General features: G+C 40.0%; 1 protein-coding gene across 1 annotated transcript in view; it reads left to right on the forward strand.

Moving 5' to 3' along the window:
• CCDC38 (coiled-coil domain containing 38) overlaps positions 1-23,997 on the forward strand; it is a 67,358-nt gene that overhangs the window by 22,607 nt on the left and 20,754 nt on the right. The window contains 9 exon segments of the mRNA XM_017861756.1: positions 6,468-6,532; positions 12,255-12,292; positions 12,294-12,416; positions 12,516-12,596; positions 15,917-16,029; positions 16,032-16,073; positions 19,887-19,931; positions 19,934-19,984; positions 22,306-22,354. Coding sequence (XP_017717245.1) covers positions 6,468-6,532; positions 12,255-12,292; positions 12,294-12,416; positions 12,516-12,596; positions 15,917-16,029; positions 16,032-16,073; positions 19,887-19,931; positions 19,934-19,984; positions 22,306-22,354 — 607 coding nt within the window.

Here is a 23,997-nt window from a genome sequence, read left to right on the forward strand (position 1 = left end):
CAATAAAAATAAAATAAAATAAAAATAAAACTTTTTATCTGCTAGAGTTACATATTAAAATATTTATAGATGAAATGATACAAAGGCTTGAATTTGCTTTGAAATACTCCAATGAGGGAGATATTAAGGAGGGTGACAATAAATGAGACAAGATTGGTAAAATGTCAATAATGTTGAAGTAGGTGACAGGTACATGGGGGAACATTATATGGCTCTCTGCTTTGAATGTCAGTGATTCCCGTAATATAAAGTATTTTTGTTTGGTTTTGTTTTTGAGGCAGAGTCTTGCTCTGTCACCTAGGCTGAAGTGCAGTGGTACAATCTTGGCTCACTGCAACCTCTGTCTCTCGGGTTTAAGCAATTCTCATGCCTCAGCCTCCGAGTAGCTGGGACTACAAGCGCATGCCACCACACCTGGCTAATTCTTTGTATTTTAGTAGAGACAGTTTTTTGCCATGTTGGCCAGGGTGGTCTTGAACTCCTGGCCTCAAGTAATCCACCCACGTTAGTCTCCCAAAGTGCTGGGATTGGATGTGAGGGCGATCTGGCTGTGACATCTGTCACCCCATTGATCACCAGAATTGATTTGGCCGATGTGGCTAGCTAGGCGGGTGTCTCATTCCTCCCTCACCCCTCCATGTGCATCCCTCCCAAAGCTGCGCCCTCAGTCAAAGAGGACGACCATCCCCGACAGGGGAGGACCGGTCTTCCGTCAAGGGCATAGGAAGCTGCACTCCCCTGCTAACACCTCTAAACAAGCTCCCAAACTGCTGGGTTTACAGGCATGGGCCACCACGCCCGGCCTAAAGTTTTAAAATCTATTAAAAAGACAGCTGTGTGATAAGTGCTGACAGATTTCATATGTATTTTATTTAATCCTCAACAAAACATCGTTAAATATTTTTGCCTCCTCTTTGTGTCTGATGAAAGTGGCTCATGGAGTCTGTCACTGATTCAAAGTCTCTCAGGGGGTGCAGAATTCAAGCCAAGGCCTGTCTGACTCCAAAGCTTGTCGTTTGTTACCTCCCAATTAACATTATTAATGATCATAATAATCATTGTTACCATTATTAACCTTGAGAAATTAAATGATTACACATCCCAATTGTATTTTTTAAATAATAGCCAGTAACAATTATTAAGAAATTACTGTGTGTTTTTGTAATATATTACATCATTTTCCTCTTACAACACCATGATGAAGTAGTGTATCTTCCCAGGCTTACTTATGCTTTGGTAATAAACCACTCCTAAATTTCAGTGGCTTCCAATAATAGAGGTTTAATTATCCTTCACTTTCCAACGTGGGTGCTTTTCACTGGGTCTTCTGCTGAAAGAACAGTTCCTGTCTGGGATGTTGCTGGAGTTACAGCAAAGGGAGAAAGGAGAGAAACAGGTGGTGGTTCTTGAAGCTTCTTCCTGGAGGCAACATAAATCCCATCCAATCCCATTCCCTGGGCTGAATCTGTCAACAGGCAAGCCTGACATCAACTTAGTGGGGAAACAGAATCCTCTCACAGAAAGAGGCAGCAAATATTTGGGAACAATAACATAATCAGCCATAGGCAGTATCCTCATTTCACAAATGAGGAAACTGAGGCATGGAGAGACAGTAATTTACTCATGTTCCCACAGCTAGTAAGAGGTGAAGGTCAAACGTGACCCAGGACGACGTGGGCCTCCTAGGCAGCACAGGCTCACAGGTTACTTGGAAATATTGTTTCCTTTCTATTTCTATTTGCATTTTTTTGCTTTTATTATTACTTTTTGAGACAGGTTCTCACTTTGTCACCCAGGCTTGAATGCAGTGGCATGATCATGACTCACTACAGCATCGACCTCCTGGCTCAAGTGATCCTCCCACCTCAGCCTCCCCTCCCAAGTAGCTGGGACAAAGGCACACATGACCACACCTGGCTAATTTTTGTATATTTTTGTAGAGACAAGGCTTCGCCATGTTGTCCAGGTTGGTCTCAAACTCCTGGGCTGAAGCGATCCACCTACTTCAGCCTCTGAAAGTGCTGGGATTACAGGCATGAGCCACTGCTCCTGGCCCTGCTTTTATTACTATTTTTAATTGACCCCATAATAATCATGCATATTGATGGGGTACAGCGTGATGTTTCAATACATGTATACAATGTGCCATAATCAAATTGGAGTAATTAGCATATTCATCACCTCAAACATTTATCATTTATTTGTGTTGGGAACATTCAAAAATCCATTCTTCTAGCTATTTTAAAATATGTACAAACTATTGCTAGCTATAGTCACCTTACAGCACTATAGCACACTAGAACTTACTCCTGTTGTCTAGCTGTACTTGTGTGCTGTTAACCAACCTCTTCCTATCCCCCCACCCCTATCCTTTCCTGCTTCTAGTGACCACTATTCTGCTCTCTACTTCTATGAGGTCAACTTTTTTAGCTTAGGAGTGAATATTTAAATTCTTAAATTTTAGATTCAGGGGATACATGTGCAGGTTTGTTACGAGGGTATGTTTCATGATGCTGGGCTTTGGGCTTCTAGTGACTGCATCACCAAGATAGTGAACATGGTATCCAATAGGAAGTTTTTCAACCCTTGCTCCCCTCCTCCCTCCCTGCTTTAGGAGGCCTCAGTGTCTATTTTTGCTATCTTTATGTCCATGTGTACTCAATGTTTAGCTCCCACTTATAAGTGAAAACATGCAGTATTTGCTTTTCTGTTTCTGTGTTAATTCACTTAGGAGAATGACTTCCAGCTCTACCTGTGTTGCTGCAGAGGACATTATTTTATTCTTTTTTATGGCTGCATAGTATTCCATGGTATACATGCACTACATTTTCTTTATCCAGTCCACTGTTGATGCGCACCTAGGTTGAGTCTCTGTATTCGCTATGGTTAACATTGCTGTGATGAACATACAAGTGCATGTGTCTTTTTGGTAGAACAATTTATTTTTTGGGGGGTAGGTACCAGTAATGAGATTGCTGGGTTGGATGATAGTTCTATTTTTAGTTCTTTGAAAAACCTCCAAACTGCTTTCCACATGGGGTTGAATTAACAGTGTATTCCCATCAACAGTATATAAGCATTCCCTTTTCTCTGCAACCTAGTCGTCTGTTATTTTTTGACTTTTTAATAATAGGCATTCTGACTGGTGTGAGATGGCATCTCATTGTGATTTTGATTTGCATTTCTCTGATGATTGGCAATGTTGGGCATTCTTTCCAGTTTATTGGATGTCACTTGTGTGTCTTCTTTTGCCTACTTTTTAATGTTTTTTTCTTGTTAATTTAAGTTCCTCATAGGTTCTCGATATTAGGCCTTTGTCGAATACGTAGCTTGCAAATATTTTCTCCTATGCTATAGGTTGTCTGTTTAGTCTGTTGATAGTTTGTTTTGCTGCGCAGAAGCTCTTTAGTCAAATTAGGTCTGAAATGCCAATTTTTATTTTTGTTGCATTTCGTTTTGAGAACTTTGCCTAGGCCAGTGTCCAGAAGAGTATGTCCCAGGTTCTCTTTTGAGATTTCTTTTTATAGTTGGAGGTCTTACATTTAAGTCTTGAATCCCTCTTGAGTTAATTTTTGTATATGGTAAGAGGAAGGGGTCTAGTTTCATTCTTCTACATATGGCTAGCCAGTTTTCCCTGCACCATTTATTGAAAAGGGGATCCTCTCCCCATTGTTTATTTTTATCAATTTTGTTGACAATCGGTTGTAGGTGTGTAGCTTTATTTCTCAGTTTTCTATTTTGTTCCATTGGTCTCTTTTTGTACCAGTACCATGCTGTTTTTGTTACTGTAGCCTGTAGCCTTGTAGTATAGTTTGAAATCAAGTAATATGATGAGTCCAACTTCGTTCTTTTTGCTTAGGATTACTTTGGCTATTTGGGCTCTATTTTGGATCCATGTAATTTTTATTTTATTTTTATGAATTATTTATCAATTTAGAGACAGTGTCTTGCTCTGTCCCCCAGGCTGAAGTGCAGTGGCATGATCATAGCTCACTGCAACCCTGAACTCCTAATCTCAAGCAATCCTCCTGGATTAGTCCCGTGAGTGGCTAGGACTATAGGCATGCACAACCACGCTCAGCTAATTTTTTAATTTTTTTGTAGAGATGGGTTTCTTGCTGTGTTGCTCGGTCTGGTCTTGAACTCCTGGCTTCAAGCAATCCTCCCACCTTGGCCTTTCCAAGTTTTTGGATTACAGGCGTGAGCTACCATGTCCAGCCTGAATTTTAGAATAGATTTTTTCTAATTCTGTGAAAAATGACATTGGTAGTTTGATGTGAATAGCATTGAATCTGTAAATTGCTTTGGTAAGTGTGGACATTTTTAATGACATTGATTGTTCCAATCCATGAGCCTGGAATGTTTTTCAATTTGTTTGTGTCGTCTATGAATTTTTTCAGCAGTGTTTTGTAATTCTGAATGTAGAGTTCTTACACTTCTTTGGTTACAAATATCCGTAGGTATTTTGTGTGTGTGTGTGTGTGTGTGTGCGTGTGTAATGTAAATGGGATTGCATTCTTGATTTGACTCTCAGCTCGAATGTTATTGATGTATACAAATACTATTGATTTTTGTACATTGATTTTGTATCCTGAAACTTTGCTGAAGTTGTTTGTCAGATCTAAGATTCTTTTGGTGGAGTCCTTAGGGATTTTTAGGTATGGAATCATATCATCAGTGAAGAGAGATAATTTGACTTCCTCTTTCCTATTTGGATGCTTTTGTTTCTTTCTCTTGCTGGATGGCCCTGGTTAAGACTTCCAGTATTATGTTGACTAGGAATGCTGAGAGTGGAAATCCTTGTCTTGTTCCAGTTCTTAGGGGAAATGCTTCTAACTTTTACCTCTGTGTGATGTTGGCTGTGAGTTTGTCATAGATGGCTGTTATTATTTTGAGGTATGTTCCTTCCATGCCTAGTTTGTTGAGGGTTTCTATCATAAGGGGATGTTGGATTTTATTGAATGCTTTTTCTGTGTCTATCAAGATGATCCTGTGGTTTTTTGGGTTTAATTCTGTTTATGTGGTGAATCACATTTATTGATTTGTGCATATTGAACCAACCTTGTATTCTAGGAATAAAGCCTACTTGATCATGGTGAATTAACTTTTTGATGTGTTGTTGGATTCAGCTTTCTAGTGTTTTTTTTGAGGATTTTTGTGTCTACGTTCATCAAGGATATTGACCTGTAGTTTTCTTTTTTGTTGTGTCTTTGCCAGATTTTGATATCAGGATGATACCAAATTCATAGGATGAGTTAGGGAGGAATCCCTTCTCTTTGATTTTTTTGGAATAACTTCAGTAGGACTGGTGCTAACCCCTCTTTGTACCTCCGGTAGGATTCAGCTATGAATTCATCTGGTCCAGGGCTTTATTTGGTTTGGTAGGTTTTTTATTACTGATTCAATTTCAGAACTCATTATTAGTCTGTTCAGGGTTGCAATTTCTTCCTGATTCAATCTTGGGAGGTTGTGTGTTTCCAGGAATTTATCCATTTCCTCTAGATTTTCCAGTTTGTTTTCATAGAGGTGTTCATAATAGTCTCTGAGGATCTTTTATATTTCTGTGGGATTGGCTATAATGTTACCGTTGTCATTTCTGAGTGTGCTTATTTGGATCTTCTCTCTTTTTTTCTTTGTTAATCTAGCTAGTGGTCTGTCAATCTTGTTTATTCTTTCAAAGAACCAACTTTTTGTTTCATTGATTCTTTGTATGGTTTTATTTTTTCCTCTCAATTTCATTGAGTTCTGCTCTGATTTTAGTTATTTCTTTTCTTCTGCTAGCTATAGTTACATTCTTATTAAGAGATTTTATTTTATGCCACATTCTGTTGGTTTTTATGAAGCAAACATTATTGAAATGTAGCATATGTATAAATTTCCAGAATGAAAAAAGCTTGAAAGGAAACATTTGGTATTTTCTATTGCTAGATGGTAAAACTAGTTGTCATCTTTTCCTTTCCTGACATAAATTTGGTTTATGAGCCCAAAAAGATTTTGCCTAAGAGCTTTGGTTTTATGTGTAGATTGGCCAAACATTAAGATTTAAAATACTTCAGTCTTACTTGGTACAGAACAGGCTTAGGTTAGCTGTGTGACCTTGGATAAGAATTTTGACAGCTCTACACTTCAGGACCTTACAGACAGGATAGGGATAGTAGTAAGTACCTTATTTGGGTTGTCGTTAGGATTAAATGATGTGTTTAAAGTGGCTAATGAAGTTGCTGGAATATGATAGACATAAAATAAATTGTAATTACTATTATTAAATTAACTTGAGTGATTAGGAAAAGGTTTATTTGAAGGTATAGTATTTTTATTTATTTATTTATTTTTTATTTTATTTTTTCATTTTATTCTTTAAAAGATCGGATACATACTGTAGAATAATTGAATTATATGGCTTTTATTTTATACAGCATTTTTAAGGATGATGCACAAACTGAAGTCTATTTCAACTTTCTTCACAGGTACAGACACAAAAAGGACTGTCCATGAATTTATTAATGACCAGAGAGACAGGTTTCTGCTCGAGGTAGTAAAAATAACTTTGCTCCCCTAGCCAAATGGAAGGCTTCTTGTGTAGTGTTGTCAAATATTTACCTTGACATTTTGCTTTTCTATTACATGTCCCAAATATATTGGTTGAACAGGTTGGTTTTCTCATGTGTTCATTAACTTGAAAAATACTTACTGAGAGTTTACTATGTGCCAAGCAGTAAACAAAGCAAAGACCTGCCCCTCAAAGGATTTACATTCTAATATCCCAGACAAGGTTTTATACTTCCTGGAACCTATTAGAAAAATTATTCTAGAAAATGTCTGCTTCTAGTTTGTTCCTTTTTCCCCAATTATCTCTCCTATGACCAGGATAGCACCTGAGATGCCCTGTTTAATGCAGCTTCTCCTGATGCTTTGGCTGAATATGGTGGGAATCCAAGCACTCTGGAAATTCAGACAATTCTAGAATCCCTCCAGCTTCCTTGATACCTACTCATGTCAGAACAGTGTGCCAGGTCCCTTGTGGAGTCTTTTATAAAAAATGATAGGCTTTTTTTCCTGCCATCAAAAACTTTAACTAGAAGCCAGGTGTATAAATGAAAACATGATTATTTACTATGTCTATATGCATATTCATTTACCATAGGTAAAACAGAGATGCCAAGCACTTAATGGGAAAATAATTACAAAATGAATGAATTTAACATTTTTATACCTTTATTGTCAAGTATCTAATAAAGATGTTAACATGTCTCAATTAAACTCTTTGATGCTAATGAGTAAATAACAATGTACTTGACTTTTCCTAATTTCACATCACACATTTTGGGCATAAATTTAGTTAGTTAGTACTTCCGTACGCTGCCAGCCACAATCAACATAAAATATCTCACTTAAAGTAACTGATAAAGTTATAAATAGAACCTGATGGCTTTGTTTGTTAAAAAGCATTTCCTGGGTATGAGTTTGGTCTTTATTATAAAGTCCTACTGACATAACAGATGTCCTAGGTAGTTTAAGGTGGTGCTTGACAGATACACTAGGATTTTAGGACATTTATATTAAATATACCTCATTTCCTTTCTTTGCTATATCCCTCCCTCCCTCAACCAGTTTGGTGAAGTGTCCACTTATCAAAAAGACTTTTACAGTCTATCCTCCGTATCCACAGGTTCAGCATCTGAGAATTTAACAAACAGTAGATCACAAATATCCAGAAAAAATGATAAAAAACAACAAAATAATATAAATTTTGAAAAAGTATAAAATATAATAACTATTTATATAGCATTTACATTGGTATTAGGTACTATAATTAATCTAGAGATTATTTAAAGTATATGGGAGAATGTACATAGTTATATGCAAATACTATTCCATTTTATATAAGGGACTTGAGCATCCACAAAATTTGGTGTCCTTGGGGATCCTGGAGTCAATCTCCTGTTAATGCCAAGGAACAACTATTTGTAGTAAAAAATTTGACCTTGTCCAGAAAGAGTCTGACCTTTGCCCTTGACTTCTGGGTGGTAATCTATATCATACTTAATAAAGGTGTCTTTCTTTAATGTAGAACTGGTCACATCTGACAGTCTTAGGGTGGGGGCTGGCCATCCCAGAAACACTAACAATAGGACTTAGAGGTGGGGCTTTGGGTCACACTTAGAGGGTCTGGAGACTGGAGACAGATCAACCACATGGTCAACCAATCATACCTAGTTAATGAAGCCTCAGTGAAAACTCCAGACACTGAAGCTCATTTGTACTTCCCTTGTTGACAATATTCTGTGTGTGTTGTCACATGTAGATGCAGGGAGGATAACGCCTCCTGGTTCCATGGGGAGGGAACACTGGAAGCTTTGCATTTAGAAATCACTCGGGCTCTGCCTTATGGGTCTCTTCCTTTGGGTGATTTCAATCTGTATTCTTTCCTTTCAATAAACTATACCCATGAGTATAATAGCTTTCAGTGAGTTTGTGAGTCCTTCCAGCAAATTACCAAAACTGACAGTATTTGGGGGAACCCCTCAAACTTGCAGTCAGCATCAGAAGTGAGAGCAGTCTTGGGGACTATGATATGAAATTTTCAATTTGGCTAACTCTGGGTAACTTGTAATGGTTTTCAAAACCTGAAGTGGCTTCATGACATCTTTATTTTTTTATTTATAGCAGAGTTGGGACATGAAATACCCATTTAAAAATTATTAACATTGACATATTGTGAATTTAATATTATAAACACTTTATGCCAATAAATTTGACAACTTAGATGAAATAGACAGATTCCTTGAAAGATGCAAACTACCAAAGCCTACCCAAGAAGAAAGAAATAAATGGAATAGCTTTATGTCTCTTAAAGAAATTGAACTTACAGGTAAAATCTTCTCACAAAGAAAACCCAGATTTATTGGTTAATTCTGCCAAATATTTAAAGAAGAAATAAATTTAATTTTATACACACTGTTCCAAAAAAATGAGAAAGAGGGAATACTTTCCAACTCATGCTGTGAAACTAGCATTACCCTCATATCCAAACTAGATAAAATGATTAGAAGACAAGAAAACTAAAGACCAAGATCTCTTGTGAGCATATATGCAAACATTCTGAACAAAATGTAACAAACCAAATCCAATAATACATAAAAATGATAATACATTATGACAAATTAGGGTTTAATCTAAGAATACAAAAGTAATTTAACATTTGAAAATGAATCAGTGTAATACACATTAACAAATTAAAATTGAAAACCCATATGATTATCCCAATTGATTCAGAAAAACCACTCAACAATATCCAAAATTCATTCTGGATAGAGACTCTCAGCAAAGTAGGAAAAGAAGTTCCTCAACTTTATAAAAAGACATCTACTAGAAACTTATTACTAACATTATATATCTAATGGTGAAAGACTGAATGCTTTCCCCCTAATATTAGGAACAATGCAAAGATTTCCACTGCACCACTTCTTTTCATCAGTGTTCTGGAGGTCCTAGCTAGTGCAATAAGACAAGAAAAAGAAATGAAAGACATCCAGATTGGAAATGAAGAATTAAAGCTGTCTTTTATTTACAGACAACATGATCCTCTCTGCAGAAAATCCAAAGAAATCTATTTTAAAACTACCATAATGTATGAGTTTAGCAAGGTTGTAGCAAGGTCAAGTTACAGAAATCAATTGTATTTTTATAAACTTGTAATGAAGAATTAAGAAATTAAAATTTAAGGCCAGGCGCGGTGGTTCAAACCTGTAATCCCAGCACTTTGGGAGGCCGAGACGGGCGGATCACAAGGTCAGGAGATCGAGACCATCCTGGCTAACCTGGTGAAACCCCGTCTCTACTAAAAAATACAAAAAACTAGCCGGGCGAGGTGGCGGGCACCTGTAGTCCCAGCTACTTGGGAGGCTGAGGCAGGAGAATGGCATAAACCCGGGAGGTGGAGCTTGCACTGAGCTGAGATCCAGCCACTGCACTCCAGCCTGGGCGACAGAGCGAGACTCCGTCTGAAAAAAAAAAAAAAAGAAATTAAAATTTAAAAAGCAATGCCATGTCCAACAGCAACAAAATATGAAATACTTCAGATATGTTTGTAAAACATGTACAATAGATGTACACTGAAAACTACAGAACATTGCAGAGAAAAATTAAAGACCTAAAAAAATGGAGAGTGATACCATGTTCATTGATCCAAAGACTCAATATTGCTGAGATACCAAATCTTTCCAGATTGATTTACAGATTAATTTATTTAATCTATAAATACAATCTCAATGCAAATCCCAGGAGTCTTTCTTGTAGAAATTGAAAGGCTGATTCTAAGTTTTACATGGAAATGCAAAGGACCTAGTTTCCACAGCTATGAAGCATCTAAAATGCTATCCTACTTGCAAGCTAAGAAGTTAGTCTGGTACAGTTTCATAGTTTCAATAGAAGACACCAGACTTCTGGGTCAGAAATAAAGAATAGTTTCTTATTTATAGCCATTCCACTCCTGGGAATTTATCCAAGAAAAATAAAAGCATATGTGCTCATAGCAACCTTATTCAAAGTAGCCCAATGTAGGAAACAAGCCAAATGTCCATGAACAGGTAAATGGGTAACCAAACTGGGGTACATCATCATAACTGATTACTACTCAGCAATAAAAAGGAATTATTTATGGATATTCTACGTACATAGATGACTCTTAAAAGTTATACTAAGTTTATAAATTCAGACAGAATAACAGTTCGTACTATAATTTCACTAGATAAAATTCTAGAGAATGCAAGCTCGTCTATAGTGACAGAAGACAGGTGTAATTGCCTGGGAAAGGAGTTGGGGAGGAGGGAAGAAGGGATGGATTACAAAGGGCATGAGTAGACTTTTTGAGGTGATGAATATGTTCATTATTTTGATTGTGGTGATGATTTCCCAAGTATATACATATGTCAAAACTTACCAGATTGTATACTTTAAAAATGTGGAGTTTATTGGATAGTTATACCTCAATTAAGCTAGAAAAAAATTACGAAAATGATTCTACAGTTACTCATCTTTTCTAATTATTATTTTTCCCTCTCTGCTGGATTATTGCCACCAACATACAAACATCCTACTATTTACCCCATCTTTTAAAACCATGTCACCCCAGAAACCCTCTTTAGATATCAATTTGGCTAACTCTGGGTAACTTGTTAGTTTTCAAAAACTGAAGTGGCTTCATGGCATCTTTGTTTTTTTATTTATAGCAGAGTTGGGACCCTCTTTAGATATCACATTACATACCATGGTTGTTATCGCTTTAAAATCATCTCATTTCCATATTTTAAATTCATTTATATTATAATGTATGTGGCCTTATTTATGATTTTTTTTGTTTCCTGTATGGCATTAAAAACCCAAATGGGTCTGGGTGTGGTGGTTCACACCTGTAATCCCAGCACTTTGGGAGGCCAAGGCAGGCGGATTGCTTGAGCTCAGGAGTTTGAGACCAGCCTGGCTGACATGGCAAAAACCATCTCTACTAAAATACAAAAATTAGCCAGGCATGGTGGTGTGCACCTATATAGTTCCAGTTACTTGAGAGGCTGAGGTGGGAAGTTTGCTTGAGCCTGGATGGTCAAGGCTGCAGTGAGCCAACATCACCCCACTGCACTCCAGCCTGGGTGACAGAGTGAGACCTTGTCTCAAAAACAAAACAAAACAAAAATCACCACGTGGATTCTTATATTCTGTACTAAAAAAATAGAAGGAAATAGCAGGCAGATGTCAAAGTTGTGTTTGGGGATCTAAATAGGCCTTTTTGATTACAGTTAGACGTGATACCCTTGGGCTGGCTCCCAGGAATGCACCACTGGCATGGCAGAGTTGAAACTGCTTTCTCCCATGGTCTTCCTATTGGCAGAGAAGCTGGTAGCTTTTGTGACTGCAGACAGCCCAGTTTCCCAATTCCCAGAAAGTACTGGAGGGTAATACACTGTAGGTAATACCAGATGCATCTGCTCTTTGGAGGAATATGCAGCTATTTTTTATTTCTAGGGCAGAGCCCTTTTGGAACAACACTGACCCTCTTCATAAAAGTAAGAGAAGGGAAATTAGTCTCCCCTCTAATAATTCCCAAAAATAAAACTCCTTCAAGAAATAAAGTCCATTGCTCCAAGATTTAGCCATACTATTATTTCTAATACAAATGTTCACTTGCTGTGTATAAGACTGTTGAAATTACTAAAATGTGGAATCATGTTTTACACCTCTGTCTTCAATGCCCCTAGTATGCTTTGACAACCAAAAGAAACACAATCAAAAGTTTGAAAAGACATAGCAATGAGGGAACGGCAACTCAAAAAAGCAGAGAAAAAGCTCCAAGATGATGCACTGGCCTTTGAAGAGTTCCTTCGAGAAAATGACCAGAGATCTGTAGACGCTCTTAAATTGTTAGTTTCATCACATCACTCTGGCCAAACCCCTCCCACCTCTTTTGTTTGTTTGTTTGTTTCTAAGAAGTGAATTAACAGATCTTCATTGCTTTTCAGGGCAGCACAGGAAACGATAAACAAACTCCAAATGACAGCAGAGCTGAAGAAAGCAAGCATGGAGGTACAAGCAGTGAAAAGGTGAGGGTGGGTACAATCTTCTCGTGGCCAAATTTCCATGACCCATTAAAACCTGTTTATGCCAGGTAAGACCTAATAATCCGGATCATCCTTATCAGCTGATGATGTCATAAGTATGAACGAATTTTTAAAAATAAGTAACCTGTCCATCAAGCTTTGTTCCTGCCTGGGTATCAGGACAGTATGTGGCTTCTGGCTGGAAAGTCTCTCTAACTTGTAGATACAGAAGCAAAGAAATTAGTTGAAGCAAAACAATTAGGAATAAACAATAAATTATTGTCTAAGTGCTCTTCTTCATTCATTCATTTTTTTCTTTTATATTTTAGTTTAGTCTGGTTGCACTTTTCATTCATTCTGAGACATTTTTTCCCCCACATTTTAACATCTCTGAAATTGGGACTCATTCTACAATTATCTTACAATCATCATGGGCAGTATTTTTTCTATTTATGCTTACATAGTAGAAACTAGTATTGTTATTAAAAACTAAGATCTGCTGGGCACACTGCTCACCTCTCAGCTCCTTTGGAAGTTGAAGCGGGAGGACTGCTTGAGCCCAGGAGTTCAAGTGAAGTCTGAGCAACACAGCAGGACCCCATCCCTAGTAAAATAAATAAAATTAAAAGCTAAGATCTATAAAGAGAAAAAAGTATTGGAGCAGGAGTTGAGTAAAATTGTACCACCTGCCACCCCTTTTCAAACTTGGATGTTTCCTTCCATGGTCAAGGAAACTCACTTGAACTAATTTTTTTTTTTTTTTTTTTTTTTTTTTTTTTGAGAGGGAGTTTCGCCTTTGTTGCCCAAGCTGGAGTGCAATGGCGTGATCTCGGCTCACTGAAACCTCCACCTCCTAGGTTCAAGTGATTCTCCTGCGTCAGCCTCTCAAGTAGCTGGAATTACAGGTGCACACCACCACGCTTGGTTAATTTTTTTGTATTTTTGGTAGAAACGGGGTTTCACCATGTTCGCCAGGCTGGTCTCGAACTCCTGACCTCAGATGATCCACCCACCTCGGCCTCCCAAAGTGCTGGGATTGCAGGCATGAGCCACCGTGCCCGGCCTAACTAATTTTAGGTAGCTAAAGAAGCTTCCTTCTGTCATCATTTTTGGACACTAATTTCATGATTCAACAGACGCTGTAGTGTTGGTATCAGGTCAATGCTAAAACTTACTTTTCCTTATTGAGAACTTGATGCTTACCTCCCCTCTAGAACTAGGTCCTAGGCTTCTTACATCCTTCAGACAAGCTAGTCTGAAATGAAGCAGAACTGATTTCTCAGAAACCACCTGCACTAACAGAATGTGTGTTTCACATTCTGGCTACAGCAGGCTCTTCTATTTTAGGAGCCTAAAACTGAAGCTGCTCCAAGATGGAGCATTTCCTTCTCTCTTTCACCCCCTAATGCAATTAGAAGATTGTATCCATTTACAGAATATTTCTTTCTTTCTTTTTTTTTTTTTTGAGACGGAGTCTCGTTCTGTCGCCTGGGCTGGAGTGCAGTGGCCGGATCTCAGCTCACTGCAAGCTCCGCCTCCCGGGTTTACGCCATTCTCCTGCCTCAGCCTCCCGAGTAGCTGGGACTACAGACGCCCGCCACATCGCCCGGCTAGTTTTTTTGTATTTTTTTAGTAGAGACGGGGTTTCACCGTGTTAGCCAGGATGGTCTCGATCTCCTGACCTCGTGATCCGCCCGTCTCGGCCTCCCAAAGTGCTGGGATTACAGACTTGAGCCACCGCGCCCGGCCCCCGTTTATAGAATATTTCTAGAGCTAGAGTAGCAGCCTCTATTTTAGTGCAAAGTACTGCATTTGTGCACACTAGCCACTGAGTTAAGCCCTCCAAACGGCCTTGCGGAAGAGAACTTTTGATTGTTTATGTGTCACATCATCCTAGAAAGGTGCAGGAGATCATGAAAAACAAGCCTGTAGTGGAGCAAGGGCAGCAGGTTCTCTACTCTCTTTATGGCTCGAGATGGCCCCAGGAGGCCTCCTCTAAAGGTAGGGCTGGAAAGGGAAGGGGGCATCTTCTGAAGCTTTTGCTTGGAAGCTGTATCGTTCCGGCCAATTGTCACCCCGTTTCTTTGTAACATATCTGGGAGGATTTCAATCTAAAACGGAGGCAATGATAGAAGGAAGGGCTCCCATCAGTCTTCCAGTTGGTGATATGTGAGGCAGCCATTTACTGACCCTTGAATATCACTCTCGCACCAGGGCTGAAGGAAGCCTCTGACAGATAGAAATATTAAAGCTGAAAATACTGATACAAAGTACTATTGATAAGAGTATTGGTGAGGGTCTGAATAACCAAGGCTCTGAAAGATAAAGGTTTGGAAGCTCCCTTTCAAGTGGGCCTTCTTTTGTTACTTTAACATCCCTCTCTGTCTACTTTGTAATGTAATTACTGTAATGCAATGTGAAGCTGGGCAAAAGCTTTTGGTCCAAGTCACTCAGTATTGGCAGGAGCTTGGGTATCTGAGTCGGACGGACCTATGTTTGAGTACTGGCTCTACCATTTACATCTCCTTTCCAAGATAAGAATGATAGTACCTATTTTAAGGTGCTGTCCTGAGGTTAAGCATATGTCTGTAGTGTGTCCTGCCTACAGTAGTAGGTTCTCGTTAAGTGTTAGTTTCTTTCTTCTCCTTACAAATGTACCATCTTTTGCTACTTTTTTTTTTTTTTTTTGACGGAGTTTGGCTCTTGTTGCCCAGGCTGGAGTGCAATGGTGCGATCTCGGCTCACTGCAACCTCCGCCTTCCAGGTTCAAGCAATTCTCCTGCCTCAGCCTCCCAAGTAGCTGGGATTACAGGTGCCTGCCACAACACCTGGGTAACTTTTTGTATTTTTAATAGAGACAGCGTTTCGCCATGTTGGCCAGGCTGGTCTCAAACTCCTGACCTCAGGTGATCCACCTGCCCTGGCTTCTCAAAGTGCTGGGATTACAGGCGTGAGCCACCGTGCCCGGCCCTTTTGCTACCTTCTCATTTCTCCCTATGTCTAAAATGTAATACAGTGTTTACCACAGAAATAAGAAATAAGTCGAGTAAAACTATCATGTCTATTCTAAATGTGTGCATATCCTGGGACATGTTTTATTTAAACAGCATTCCTAAAGTTTTATTTCAACAGCATTCCTAAAGTTTTATTTCATCTCATTTCATAGTTCACTGAAGCCCACATTTTTATGGCCATATTTATCCTTTTTGATAATTAAATTATTAATTCAGTACACAATCAAGAGCAAAAGTTTTGTAAATTTTTTTTAATGAACATGCTTTCACACAGATATACCTAATCATATCTTTGTTTCTTTTGAGTAGTGAAATAGCAAAAACAGAATTCCTCCTCAAGGAATACATGAAATATGGTTTTTTTCTGCTGCAATTGTCTCCAAAACATTGGCAAATCCAGCAAGCACTAAAAAGAGCACAGGCATCAAAAGTGAAGCAAATATCATCCTTCCAAAAATATTAGCAAGTAAGTTACTTATTCTTGACTTCCATGAAGTAAATATTCCTAACTCCAAAATCATCTGCTTCAATGTTTTTTATTTATCTAAATAGATTTTTTAAAAAACAGAGCCTAAACAAAGATTTTCACTATATCTGTTATTGTGTATCATTAATTTGGAAACTTGGGCTAATTTCAAATATAAAGTGCCTTTGTCCATTTGTGTTGCTATAGAGGAACAGTTAAGGCTGGGCAATTTATGAAGAAAAGCAGTTTATTTGGCTCACAGTTCTGCTGGCTGTACAAGAAGTGTGGTACCAGCATTTATTTCAGCATTTATTTAATTATTACATCAGGCTGCTTCCACTCATGGCAGAAGGGAAACGTGTACAGAGACCACATGGTGCAAGGAGAAGCAATGGTGAGGGGAAGCAGGTGCCAGGCTCTTTTCAACAAGGAGCTCTTGTGGGAACTAAGAGAGTGAGAACTCACTCATTGCTATCAGGATTGCACCAAGCCATTCACAAGGGGTCTACCCCCATGACCTGAGCATCTTTCACTAAGCCCCACTTCTGACACTGGGGACTAAATTCCAACATGACATTTGGAGTGTAGCATAAAGCAATAAAAATATATGCATGGGGGAAAGATAAAATATGTTATTTTCAACTGATATGGTAGCATACCTAGAAATCCCCTCTAAAACCCTGAGAGGCTATTTGATTTTATTAAAAGATTCTGTAAACAGACACAAAGTCATTTATGTGGTTTTTTCTTTTTTTTTTTTTGAGACAGAGTCTTGCTCTGTCACCCAGAACTGGAGTGCAATGGAGCGATCTCGTCTCACTGCAACCTCTGCCTCCTAGGTTCAAGCGATTCTCCTGCCTCAACCTCCTGAGTAGCTGGGACTACAGGTGCGTGCCCAGCTAATTTTTGTATTTTTAGTAGAGACGGGGTTTCACCATGTTGGCCAGGCTGGTCTCAATCTCTTGACCTTGTGATCTGCCCACCTCGGCCGTCATTTATGTTTTATTAACCTAAGTAAACTAATGTTATTAATTAGAAAATACACAAGAAGGTGGGACATGGTGGCTCATGTCTGTAATCCCAGCATTCTGAGAGGCCAAGGCAGTCAGATAACTTAGTTTGGGACCAGCCTGGACAACATGCAAAACCCCTTCTCTACAAAAAGCAAAATATTAGCTAGGCATGGTGACATGCACCTCCCAGCTACTCAGGAGGCTGAGATGGGAGGATCACCTGAACCCAGGAAGTCGAGGTTGCAGTAAGTCATGAGTATGCCACTGCACTCCACCCTGGGTGATGGAAGTGAGACTGTCTCAAAAAAGAAAGGAAGGAAAGGAAAGGAGAAAGAAAGAAGAGGAGGAGGAGAGGAGAGGAGAGAAAGAAAAGAAAAGAAGGAAATTAAATCTAAGAAAACAACCTGTCTCAAAAAAGAAGGCAGGCAGGCAGGCAGGCAGGAAGAGGAAGGAAGGAAGGAAGGAAGGAAGGAAGGAAGGAAGGGAGGGAGGGAGGGAGGGAGGGAGGAAGGGAGGAAGAAAGGAAAAGAAAAAGAAGGAAAGAAAGAAAAAAACAAGGAAAGAAGAAAGAAAGAAAGAAAGAAAGAAAGAAAGAAAGAAAGAAAGAAAGAAAGAAAGAAAGAAAGAAAAAAAAGAGAGAAAGAAGGAAAGAGGGAGGGAGGAAGGAAGGGAGGGAGGAAGGAAGGAAAATATATAAGGAGATTAAATCTAAGAAAACAACAATAACCTTAATGTGTGTGACCTGGAGGTTTGAGAAATAGAAAACTATGTAACTATGTCATGTTTTTAGATAGAAAGATTGATATATAAAGTTGCCAAATTGTCTAAAACTAATGTATAATTTTATGGAATTTTAAGTAAAATGTTACCAAAAATATAACAGGGAATTGGGTCTTGGGTGGGGAGAGCTTTGCACAATGATCCAAAGGTTCATCTAGAAAGATAAGCAAATACTTTTGAATTAGGAAGGTAATGGGAGGAAGATTACAAATCCTTTAAAACTGTGTATAATATATTATCATGGAATCTCAGGAATTGAAACAGTCATGTACTGGCATTAGGTCAGCTCAACGGATCAGAGAAGGGCCCCATTACGTATTTATAAGAGTGTAAGCCAGGTGCAGTGGCTCACACCTGTAATCCCAGCATTTTGGGAGGCTAAGGAAGGAGGATTGCTTGAGCCAGGAGTTTGAGACCAGCTTGGGCAACCTAGTGAGACCTCGTCTCTACAAAAAACTTAAAACTGAACATGGTGGCACACAATTGTAGTTCTTCCACTAGGGAGGTTGAGGTGGGTGGATTGCTTGAGCCCAGGAGGAGGATGTTGCAGTGAGCCATGATGATGCCCCTGCACTCCAGCCTGGGCAAAAGACAGAGACCCTGAATCAAAAAAAAAAAAAAAAAAATGTAATAAGTGAAAGTGGGGTCACAAATCAAGGGGATGATTTGCACTTTCAACTAACAGAACCAGACTTATTCTCTTGCCTGAAAAACTGGACAAATATATGAGAACAAGACCCTGTCTCAAAAAAAAAAAAAAAAGATTCAGTTCTTCTGGGTTCATCATCTAAATAGAGAATGTTCAGAAACTAGTTAAGTCTGTCAGTCCAGAGGCTTGAATTTTCAGACATTGGACATCAAACAGCAAAGTAGACTGATCCCTTGGAGAGGGGAAACCAGGGAGGTGAGCCCCAGGATTGCCTCAGCTTACTACCTGGAGAGAGTTTCCAGGATGCAGTACAGGGATGGGATCCAGGGGCAGCCCAGCTGAGAACTGACGCCACTACTCCAGGATAGGAACATTCACACCCCAGAAATTGGCGAACTACAAATCAGGGGGCATTTGCTTTCTAGACAGTTGGTTGTTAAACATTTACCAACACATCACTAATGGTTTCCCTGCTTGGTTCCCTGCATCTCTCACTGTGCCGAGTGTGATTAAATTAGGTCATATGTGTAAAGTGTTCAGCACATGATAACATTTGGTTAAAGCTAAATAGTGTTGCGCAAGAGAGAAAACAAGTGGGTAAAAAAAACCCAAGAAGTATTTGCATTTAGCAATTTAAGATTTAGTCCTTCTTGGGCCAGGTGCGGTGGCTCACTCCTGTAATTCCAACAATTTGGGAGGCTAAGGCAGGCGGAGTACTTGAGCCCAGGAGTTGGAGACCAGCCTGGGCAACATGGTGAAACCCCATCTCTAAAAACAAATACAAAAATTAGCCAGGCATACTGGTGTATGCTGTAGTCCCAGCTACTCAGGAGGCTGAGGTGGGAGGATGGATTGATCCCAGGAGGTCAAGGCTGCAGTGAGCTGTGATGGTGCCACTGAACTCCAGCCTGGGTAAAAGAACAAGACCCTGTCTCAAAAAAAAAAAAAAAAAAAGAAGATTCAGTTCTTCTGGGTTCATCATCTAAATAGAGAATGTTCAGAAACTAGTTAAGTCTGTCCGTCCAGAGGCTTGAATAGCTAACATTTGGGATTTTAGGAGTTACGACAGATGGATGTTGAAAATGGAGATGTCCTAGCGCCCTACTGGTCAGTTCTCACACCTCCTCCTATCCCAGAGACCAGCCCTTACTATCTGCATATTAAGTTTGTATATTACCATCTGCATATTACATTTGCATATTACCATCTGCATATTATGTTTGCTGGCTGATGATGTCTCCAACTTATATTTCTGTCCCTGGAAGTTTTGACAATAACTCTATCTTCAGCCTGAGACAAAGCTCTCTTTCTCAGCAGTGTTTTCTCCCCCCATCTTTCTTTTTCTCTCTCCTTTTCATTTTCCATTTCTAGAATTATCATTACATTCGAGTAAAAAGGAAGGCATTCTTGAGGAGTCCTGGGGACAGCCATCCTTTCAGAAGATGCTTCTCAGGGAAGAGACAGCCAAGGTAAAAGTAGATTTGGGACTCATGAAAGTAAAACCTGAGAATGTACATTTCAAAGTGGAGACAGGACTACAAGCCAGCCTGGAAAATGGAGGGCTGTGTCCACCCCACCCTCAGTCCCAGCAGCCAGGGGCTCTGGTTCTCTCTCTCACGTTATCACAAAATGCCAAGAGGTGCACGAGTGGATAGAATAGGCAGAGAATCAGAGGAAGAGGGTCCCTGAAACACCCCCTGGCTAACCAGCGCCTGTCCTGAAGTCCGCTCAAGCTGAGGCGCCTTGTTTCTCTGGCACAGGCCTGCCTTCTGCCGTTGACAGGCCCACTCCCAGGGCCCAGAAAACCAGGCCATTTGCAACCAGGTGACTGCCTTTGGCCAGTGAGTCAGAGAATTAACCCTTGGGAAAAGGATTAATTTAGAGCAGAGGTAGCTCTAACCTACCCACCATCAACTTCAAGAAGTTTCACTCTCACCATCCCTCCCTGGTGGAATGACCCCCCTTCTCCCACTCTGCATCACAAATTCAGACCAGAGATTTGGCCCCACTGGGCTACGCTATCTGGCCCCAGTGTTTTGGTGTTGTTTGGCTTGGTGGCCAATGTTTAAAAATCAGCACATGTAGGCCAGGCATGGTGGCTCACACCTTTAATCCCAGCACTTTGGGAGGCTGAGGCAGTGGATCACTTGAGCCCAGGAGTTCAAGACCAGCCTGGGCAGCATGGCAAAACCCCATATCTGCCAAAAATACAAAAATTCCCTGGGTGTGGTGGTGCACGCCTATAGTCCCAGCTGCTTGGGAGGCTGAGGTGGGAGAATCACTTGAGTCCAGCAAGTCGAGGCCACGGTGAGCAGTGATGGTGCCACTGCACTCCAGCCTGGGTGACAGAGTGAGACCCTGTCTCAAAAAAATAATAATAAATAAATAAAGTAGAAATAAGCATATCTCATGAAAAAAAATCTGTATTTCTGTCTTCTCTTGAAAACCACAAGATTTGATGTCTGGGATCAAGTTGGGAACTTTCCCGTAGGAGGGGTCTGATCTCTCCAGTTGCTTTGTCTTTATTGGGTCCACTCCACTCCTTTACCTGCCCTGCCCTGTATCCATCTGAGTTTGCAGCCCCCAATACAGGCTGACTCCTGGGGACTCCTTTTCTCCTGTATCCTACTATCAACCTTGGAATGTATTTAGTGGTGGGATAAAGGTCAGGAATACAAGTTGCCTGCCCAGAAATGACCCTGGTATGAGCCTGAAGCGTTGTGCATCTGGCCAGCTGATTGAAAAGTAAATTCTTTTGGGCTGTGAGGCCACTTTGGCTCACTTTAAAACATATTATTTTGCCTGTTGGAGGATCTGGAGTAGGGTGTGGGGGCAGGGGTAGGGTAGAGGGAGTGGGAGGTGGTGTCAATATTCTCTTCTCTTTGAAATTTTGAATATAGAAGTTTCTCAGTTTAAATAACACCTCTTAACAATACTTTTTAGTAGTACATGTTAGGATACCAGCTTAAAAGCTGAGATAGGCCCGGCACGGGGGCTCATGCCTGTAATCCCAGCACTTTGGGATGCTGAGGTGGGTGTATCTCCTGAGGTCAGGAGTTCGAGATCAGCCTGGCCACCATGGTGAAACCCCATCTCTACTAAAAATACAAAAATTTGCTGGGCATTGTGGCGGGCACCTCTAATCCCAGCTACTCGGGAGGCTGAGGCAGGAGAATCGCTTGAACCTGGGAGACAGAGGTTGCAATGAGCCAAGATCGCACCATTGCACTCCAGCCTGGGCAGCAAGAGCAAAACTCCATCTCAAAAGAAAGAAAAAAAAAGCTGAAACAATAATTTAAGATGGTGATGGGACCCATCTGGTTGGTTCTTCTTCATCCATTTTTTCCCCTTCTTTTCTTTACTCACCACGTATTTATTGGAGACATAAATATTTCAGGTGCTCTTCAAGTCCCCACATACACAAACACAAATAGTACATAGTTCTGCACTCCTGAACTACACACTATAATGGGGCGAGTGATATATAGTTATAGACAGTATTGGAGGGAAAAGCCAAAAATGTGATCTTTCCCTGAGGCATTTAGAAGAGTGTGTGCCTTTCATTTTATTCTTATGCGTGCAACTCAGTTTCAATAGAATAAAAGACCTCCAATTTCTATGCAATTATTCCAATAATAAAATAATATTTTTTAAAAAAGAAGTAATGGGCATATCTGTGCAGAAAAGTGAATGCCTTGCCCCAAGCGCACGGGCTTATTTCTAATTCCATGTTATTTCTCTTCACTCCACCATCACCAACGGCACGGACTCACCTGGACATTTTGAACAGGAAAGCCGAGCAGAAGCCTGACTCGCACCTCAGAGAAAATGGAATCAAAGTACAGTATATACTTGACTAACTCCCTTGGAAACTGGGAATGGTTTTCAGCAAATAACTTTTAGCCTTTTCTCAACATCTATGTCATGTATCCATAACTGTTGTAAGAGATCCTGGAGGCAGTGGTGCCATTTCTGTGCACTCCTGAGATCTCACAGGCCTCTCTCCATTCTTTGTTAAGTATCTACAGCTGTTACTTGCAGAAACTATCTGCCCCCTTGCATCTTGGGTCTTTGCTTCTCAGAATCCACTGCCCTATTTTTTGTTAAGCTATTCTGCTAGCCTGTGTGTTTGCAGTTTCACCATGTGATTCAGAATTGCCACAATTAGGATCATAAAGTATTTTGTTGTTGTTGTTTTCCCCCCTCACTTAATTGTTCGCTCATTTGTACACATTATTTCAGAAGTCACTCGTTTTCAACCCTTTCTACCCCAAGACAGCTTCTTTAAGAAAATATGTTGATGCCTGGGTTGGGTACACCAGCCCAGAGGAAGGGATCTGGGCCAGTCACAGTATCACGACAATCTCTGAGGAAAACAGAAACATTTTGCTGTGAATTCTAGCCACCCTCTGAATTCTGGACATCCGCTTCTGTGGCACTTGGCAATCACTATTTTTTGTAACTAAATATTCATTTTGAGATCGTTTTAGATTCACACGCAATTGTAAGAAATGGCACAGAGACTCCATATACCCTTTACCCAGTTTCCTCCAATGGTATCATCTTGCAAAACTGTAGCACAATACCATAACCAGGATATTGCCATGGATGCCATCAAATACAGAACATCAACGCAGGGTTCTTCATGTTGCCCTTTTATAGTCACATCCACTTCCCTCTCCCACTTCCCCTTAACCCCTGGAAACCACCAATGTGTTCTCCATTTCTATGATGGTGTTATTCCAAGAATGTTCTATAAATGGAAATCTACGGTATGTAATCTTTTGGGATTGGGTTATTTTACTAAGCATAATTCTCTGGAGATCCACTTAAGTTGTTTGGTCTATCAGTAGTTGGTTCCTTTTTATTGTTGAGTAGTATACTATGGTATGGATGTGCTGCAGTTTAACTATTTGCTCATTGGAGACCATCTGGATTATTTTGAGTTTGGGGATATAATGAATAAAGTTGCTAGAAATATCTTTGTTCAACCTTTTGTGTGAACATAATTTTCACTTCTCTGGAATAATTAGAATGTAATGCCTGGTTGGGTGGTAGATGCGTGTTCAGTATTTTTTGTTTTGTTTTGTTTCCTTTTGAGATGGAGTCTTGCTCTGTAGACCAGGCTGAAGTGCAATGGCACAATCCCCGCTCACTGCAACCTCCACCTCCCAGGTTCAAGCCATCCTCCTGTCTTGGCTGTCTGACTGGGATTATAGGCGCCTGCCACCACGCCCAGCTAATTTTTGTTATTTTTAGTAGAGACGGGGTTTCACCATGTTGGTCAGGCCAGTCTCGAACTTCTGACCTCAGGTGATCCACCCGTCTCGGCCTCCAAAGTGCTGGGATTACAGGGATGAGCCACCACACCCGGCCACATGTTCAGTTTTTAAAGAAATTGATGAATTGTTTCTCAGAGTGACTATATCACTTGACATTCCCACCAGCATTGTTTGTGGGGTCCAGTTTCCTCATATCCTCA

Source organism: Rhinopithecus bieti, unplaced genomic scaffold, assembly GCF_001698545.2.
Source record: "Rhinopithecus bieti isolate Rb0 unplaced genomic scaffold, ASM169854v2 scaffold_61298, whole genome shotgun sequence".
Classification (NCBI taxonomy): Eukaryota; Metazoa; Chordata; class Mammalia; order Primates; family Cercopithecidae; genus Rhinopithecus; species Rhinopithecus bieti.